A 6,719-nucleotide genomic window follows, 5' to 3' on the forward strand; every position below is an offset into this window, starting at 1 on the left:
TTAGTGAAGATCCCTAAGCTGATTAACTTGTTACTCTTTTAGTTTGATCTTTTAGATTACATACTACTTAACCTACAGTTAACTAGTATCTTTAGTACAACTTTGAGACAAATTGTGACTTTGTTCCCTAACTTGTCAAAATGCAGATCAGCTAACCGTGAAGGCAGCTATGTTAATTAGTGAGACGAGTGAGACCCAGATGTCCACTTGTTGCGCTCGCACATATGAGGAACACCAGGAACAGGGTTTTTCATACTTTGTACCATCTCCACATTTACTTTTTAGTGAAGCTCAGAGAACATTGATGAACCTGTTTGGTGCACAGCGCCACCTGCAGGTACCGTCACTAACCCTTTGGGGTAGAGTGGTAGGAAGGATGTGCAGGTACAGAAATGGACTTTTGTAAAACCTCTGAAATGAATCAGCCTTTGTGTGGAACAACGTGACCATGCACAGTTTGTGAAGAGAGGCAGAAACGTGATCATGCTCGGACCCTTTTATTATGGGACAGGACAGATGGTCTGGTTGGAGACAGACGGTTGTGTTTGTGTTTCAGGAGGTTTCTCAGTCGGTGCTGTCAGTGTTGGAGTCTCTGCAGCTCGCAGACGGCTCGCTGCTCTCCACGGCGGCAAACTTCACCTTTCTGCTCGGCCTCTGTGGACACAGAGACACCAGTGATCATCATCATCATCTACAGGGTTCCAGTATCCAGGGAACCTGGGAGTGCTGAGTGTGCACTGAAGAGCATTTTGTGAAGAGTTCTTACATTCAGCATCTTTGAACACCAGGATGTATCAGGACACCTGAGCTCCCTCCGTCAACTCACCTGTTTGTCTGCTGGCTTTCTCGGGTAACGAGAAATGTTGTCCAGACGACGCTCCGTCCTCTCCCAGTCATCCAACCACAGCTGGCGGCGATACTCTGACTGGCGAGATGTGATTCGTTGGTAGATGGCCTGATTCTGATGGGTGACCAACAGAAGCTCGTGCTTCCTCTTGTTCGCATTCAGACTGGAAAAGATGAGAAATCAAAAGAGAAAACATGACACAGACACGCTGCTGTACGGAAACCCAGATACCCGTGAACGGCTTCATCATGAACACACCTTACCTCCTCAGGTGGTACTGGTTCCTGTGGTCCACGAGGCCTTTGGAGGAGAAGATGTCGGCTAGTTTGGAGGCCAGGAGGTGATTGTCTCTGTCGACGACTGACAGACGCTCATCCTGCAGCTGAAGCACAGAAGCAGATCCCAGTCCCTCAAACACAAGGTGTGTGTGTGTGTGTGTGTGTGTGTGTGTGTGTGTGTGTGTGTGTGTGTGTGTGTGTGTGTGACCTGCAGTTTTTTCAGCTTGAGCTGGATGTGAGCTGGTGTCCTGTTGCCCTTGGTGTCCACTGCAGGCAGGGCGGAGTTCACCTGAAAAGGTAAACCCAGGTCACTGTGACTCACCGGTTTATAGTTTTGTTTTTATTGTGAAGGACAATAAAACCAGTTTTTATTGGCACATCATCCTGGGGGAGGTGTAGGTGTTTTAGCATCCCCGAGTTTTTCCTTTTTTCTTTAGAGTCTTTAATTCTTCATCGTTCTGGTCGTCCTTGTCCAGACTTGTTATCAGAGTCCTCTCTTCTTGCTGACGACCTGGTTTCTCTTCATAGTCATTCATATTTAATTCCTGCCTCCTGTGACTCGTTAAGTCTCTGTCACCTTTATCTTGTACTCTGTGTTTAGTTTTACTTCCCGCTCGTCTCGTTGTCTTGATTGTGTCCAGCTGTGTTTCCCTGGTTACCTCACGCGTGTTGAACCCCTCGGCCTGTGTCTGTTGCTGTGTCCTGTTTCTCTGTGTTACTGGAGTTTTGTCTGCTTCTGTTCAGAGATGTCTTCTATCATTTCTATAATCTAACACATTAGTGTTAACGTTTGTCAGAAGCTTCTGCATCATCTCTCAGATTGAAGCTCTGTAAAATAAAAGCTGTGGCCTGTGGCCCCACCTCCTCCACCCAAGTTTCTGATTAATGTGCCATCTACATTTTAGCTGTTTTTGGTTGAAAATGTGAAGGTCAGTTGATACGAGCTAATATTATGATAGGAACATGTGCAGACATTTAATGTCAATTACAAAAATTAAACCAGTCAATGTTCACTTTGCACCAAAACCAACTCTGTTAACGAGCGAGCATTTGGCTGGAGTGTGGGGCCTCCCTGCTGCTGCGAGTCGGGGCGGCCTGCTTCTCCCCACCGCAGGGAAAAGGGTAACACCACCTGGGTCTGGGTGCAGTTCCCCCCTCCAGGGGCAAGGGTACGTAGACCCGGTTCTTAGAGTACGAGAAACTTTTGCGAGATCCCGAGGGCTCCACACTGAGTCAGTCCCCATAGACTTTCATGTTGAAACTTTACAGCAGGAATAACCGTGTTTATATCCTGATACCGAGCCCTAGTTTGGCCTCTAATCTAAACCAGTTTCCACCCGTCCTTCATTATCACCTCCAACTGTAGCTCCTTCAGTCCCACCTCACCTGAATCCAGCTCTGATGGAAAACCAGCACAGAGCCCTGTGTGTACCAGTGGCACCTTCCACCGTTCATCCTCCACCCTTCAGCCTCACCACCATTCATCCTCCACCCTTCAGCCTCACCACCGTTCATCCTCCACCCTTACCTTCCTGCGGTGGTTTTCGTAGTTTATCTGGTCCCATCGCTGCTGCAGGTAACGGTTGGTGACGGGTTTCAGAGGCTGGTATGACTTGTGCATGTTTCTCTCAACTGGTGATAACCTGCAGCTCTATCACATCCATCCACCTCAGCAGGAGGTGTGTGTGTGTGTGTGTGTGTGTGTGTGTGTGTGTGTGTGTGTGTGTGTGTGTGTGTGTGTGTGTGTTTGCAGGCTGTCACCATGGAGATGTACCCCTTTGTGCCATTGCAGCCAGGTAAGTTTCCTATTAATTATTACTGAGCTTATCCTCGAAACTATGCTGAGCACACACACACCTGGGATGACCATGCTTACTTACACCAGCTGAGTTGTCTTTTAACTTTGTGTCTGAACACACGTCACGCTTTTGCATTTTGTTTATGCTTCATTTTGTGATTTCTGCTCACTCGGCTCTGGTCCTGACTTTGTCTGGTTTCCTTCCTTTTTCTCCAAGTGGTTGCAGTAAGTTTGTTAATGGGGTATCACAAGAAAATGAGCCTATCATAAATAAGAACCAAACAAAGTCAGTCATGGACTACCTTAAAATTCATTGAGTTTTTAATGCAGACAGAGCTTCATATGCAGAGGAAGGAGAAAGGAGGATGAAGATGGGGCTGCCAGGCAAGAGGAAAAGAAGAAGATCTCAAGGAGGTTTGTAGATGTAGTGAAGGAGGACTGGCAGCAGGTTGGCTGCTGGGATAGGAGGAGATGGAGGCAGATGATCTCCTGTAGCGACCTCTAAAGAGAGCAGCTGGGAGAAGAAGTGGCTCAAACCACTGTGAGGCATCTTACAGGGGAGTCGGCTTGAATGGCTAAACATGGATTGTTGTTCATGTTCATCTAAAATCTGCACAAAAGGTTAGAGCAGGGGTCGGCAACCTGCGGCTCTTTAGTACGGAGCCCCGCAGGGGACATGGGAGAAAAAAAATTAGGGAGAAAAAAAAAATTAAGACGGACTTTTGCGAGATCTCGCAAAAGTCCGTCTTAATTTTTTTTTTCTCCCATGTCCCCTGCGGGGCTCCGTACTTTAGTCCTTTTAGTGGTTTAGGAAAATAAATTATTTTTTTAAGTATTTAGCTGAAGTGTATTTTATTTATATTAGTTCTTTTTTAACTTGTAGTTCTAAATTGGAAGATTATTGTGATATTGACATATAAAAATAAAATTATATTTTATTATTTTTTCATCGCTCAAAATAAGCGTCACACGCCGGCACGTGCAGAGGGGGGGGAGGGGGGCTAGAGGGGCTTGAGCACCCGCCCCTTTCCTGATGGGTGCCCAAAGAGCCCTTTTGTTGAGGCAACTTTCTAAAAAAAATTATTATTATTATTTTTAATGTGTGTGTGCGTGCGGAGTCCTGTCTGTGCCCCTCAACAATTATATTTAACTATTAATCACAGTTTTGCTAAATAAAAGGATCTGGCTTGCATCAGTCACATGATCACATTTAACCAATGATCGCCCTTGACGGCAGAACGCGCTGGTTACGAGCCGGGAACGAGCTCACAAAGAGCACGCGTATTTTTAGCGGTCCGGAGCTGCAGGAGAAACACAAGTTAACTCAGAGACACAGACTGATGCGACAAAACCAGTAAGTAGGTGTACAGCGTACACTGTAGTGTGTAGCACCCAGGAGTATCAGCTTATTACGTACACGTTGGTAAGTTGTCTTGTTGCAACTGACGAACTGAAACAAACGAGCGTGCTGTGTGTGCAACAGCGCGACAAACATTACCTGTCCTTTTATTAACTGCACAGGTAGTGCTGGTCACAGCTGCTGGCTACCTGTGTAAGGCTGTCATGGGTCTGTAGCTCTGTCACCGTTTTAGGGAACATATTTAGTTTTAAAGTAAGTTTCCGGGCTTTTCCTGCCTTTCTGGAGGGATTATATTTCACTAAAAAACGATCTAATATGCATGTCCACATAATTATGCATTATTATAATTATAATATATTAAAACACACGCTGTATTTTAAAGAACATACATTAAGAAGCAGATTATATTAGATTTATATTTTAAATAAGACAAAATGTGGATTTTACAGCAGTAAAATGATTGTATCTCTACAGTTTAAACATGTAATAAGCTTTGCCCCTGCACAGAGTGGATAGTGAAACACATGGAATCATCATAATGACATTATTTCATATTTATTACTTCCCCCTCCTCATTGCTTTATTATTGTAGCTCTAGTAATAAATATGTAAGGATTCTGGATCAGCACCGTGATGCCCATAGTATATACAGTATTCTGAAGAAGGTCTAAAATGTCACTGTGTGTGCATGTGTGTGTTTTATGTATATGGATTTAAAAAAATATATTACTGATGATATAACATTGTCCAGACATGGCTGGTAAGGACATGAGGAGGAAACAGTAGGAGCTGTGTGAGGCTACTAAAGGCAGGGCTATAACATTTTTCTGTCATCATTTTATTTTAGATTAAGTGCTGGAGTTGTTAGGTGTGGATAATTAGATTATAGTTTATTGCAATAGCAAGTTGTGCCTTGTTCTCAGATAGACAGCAAGTGGAGAGTGATATATGAAATGATGGGATGGAAGGAAGAAGAGAAGCAAAGAGTGATTCACAGGCAGAGCCTAAATTATTTCTCACAGTTTTTTGTTGCCTTATGGTTCCAAGCGCTGTCACCAATCTTTGCATTTTGTTATTATCTCATGACACAGCTACCATCTCTCCTATGGACTTTTTAATGTTTACAGTCTCAGATCAACACAGCCCTGCCCTCCCATATTAGATTCTTGATGAATGTGTGTTGTTGTTATTCAGCCTGGTTCAATGTGCCCCTTTTTAACTTTGAGCACCCGCCCCTTTAAACCTCTCTGCACGGCCCTGGTCACACTCGTGGAAGCCGGTGTAGCCGCCGAAACGCCTGCATTTATCGAGACTTTCAGCCCCAGGTAGGCCAATTATGGATCTTCGGATCCACATTTTGTCAGCAGCTCCACCGTGAACTGTGTTAAAGACAAACACGCTCACGCCTCACAGACGACAGCTTACAGTCCTGTAAAGATGAAAGTGACTTCGTACAGCCCCGACCTGCAGACGCTGTGCGCAGAGGTTCAGGAGCAGAAGTCTTATTGTAAGCATACCACGGCAGACCCCACGATGTTTGCATGAACCCGCTTTTCACACACGGTTGCTGACGCACACAGCCGGCTGTAGCTTTGCAGCTCACAGCCCGACACACACCAACACAACAGCATAGATGTTAAGGCGGCGAGGCGTGATTGCGGGTAGTGATGCGCGAATCATGAACGAATCGTTCAATACTCGAGAATTACTTTACTGACTCATGAATCATGATTCACAAGCCCAACTGACTCACTGACTCATCCCTGTTGCTGTTAGCAGCAATGTATTAGCTTATAATTAAAATTGTGGAGAAAAACAACATCCAGTATCGTAACAAAAAGATTTCTGCTCTGAACTGGAAGAAAAAACCCTGAGTAGAAGCTCACATCAAGACAATAGCTCCTCGGTTCACAGTAGCATCGCTCTGCTAACATGCTAACAGCACATTTGAGCTACTCACCCCCTCCCTCCTGGCTCACAGCTTCTTCTTCTTCTTGGTTGGCAACCAATGTTAAGGCGCATTACCGCCCCCTGGCTCACAGCTCAGTGGACATTTCGATGAGAAAATATATATTTGACACATTTAAGGAAAATACTAATAAAATAAAAATAAACAAAATAAATGTTTATTAAGCAATTTTGATAGGAAATTGCTTAATTTTAGAAATGTTTTTGCTCTTTTTTGCTCTATAAAATAGTTGTTTTCTTTTAGAATCACTCATCTTAGCAGTAGGATTTACATGAAAAGAGAAACAAATTAAGTTTGAGTGAAAATGTACATTTTTTGCACTCTCTGGTCGACTGACTCAGTGAATCAAATGACTCAAAAACCGATTCACTTTGGTGAGTGACTCATTAACACTCGATTCAGTAAAAAGAATCAAATCTACCATCACTAGTTGCGGGTGCCGCTCAGTTACGCCCCGCCACACACAT

At 44.3% G+C, this 6,719-nt stretch overlaps 1 protein-coding gene across 1 annotated transcript; it reads right to left on the reverse strand.

Annotated features, from left to right (window-relative positions):
* Window positions 1-467: 467 nt before the first annotated feature.
* On the reverse strand, window positions 468-3,579 carry LOC146706772 (sperm axonemal maintenance protein CFAP97D1). The gene is made up of 5 exons (XM_085464990.1): window positions 2,654-3,579; window positions 1,334-1,414; window positions 1,111-1,229; window positions 827-1,010; window positions 468-654 (listed from the first exon to the last, which is right to left on the reverse strand). Exons 1-5 carry the CDS (start codon window positions 2,744-2,746, stop codon window positions 565-567), a joined length of 567 nt encoding a protein of 188 aa, XP_085321116.1. The 5' UTR covers window positions 2,747-3,579; the 3' UTR covers window positions 468-564.
* Between the last annotated feature and the right edge of the window lie 3,140 nt (window positions 3,580-6,719).

Source organism: Copadichromis virginalis, linkage group LG7, assembly GCF_057382275.1.
Source record: "Copadichromis virginalis isolate Kocher_CV1m ecotype Utaka linkage group LG7, C_Virginalis_male_GT1.1, whole genome shotgun sequence".
Taxonomy (NCBI): domain Eukaryota; kingdom Metazoa; phylum Chordata; class Actinopteri; order Cichliformes; family Cichlidae; genus Copadichromis; species Copadichromis virginalis.

Bases quoted from the DNA above. Each gene is read 5' to 3' on its own strand.
- LOC146706772 (XM_085464990.1), bottom strand. From the start codon at position 2,746: ATGCACAAGTCATACCAGCCTCTGAAACCCGTCACCAACCGTTACCTG. The intron at 1,230-1,333 runs GTCACACACACA...TCTGTGCTTCAG, and splicing joins TCAAGCTGAAAAAACTGCAG to CTGCAGGATGAGCGTCTGTC. The intron at 1,011-1,110 runs GTAAGGTGTGTT...CATCTTTTCCAG, and splicing joins AACCAGTACCACCTGAGGAG to TCTGAATGCGAACAAGAGGA.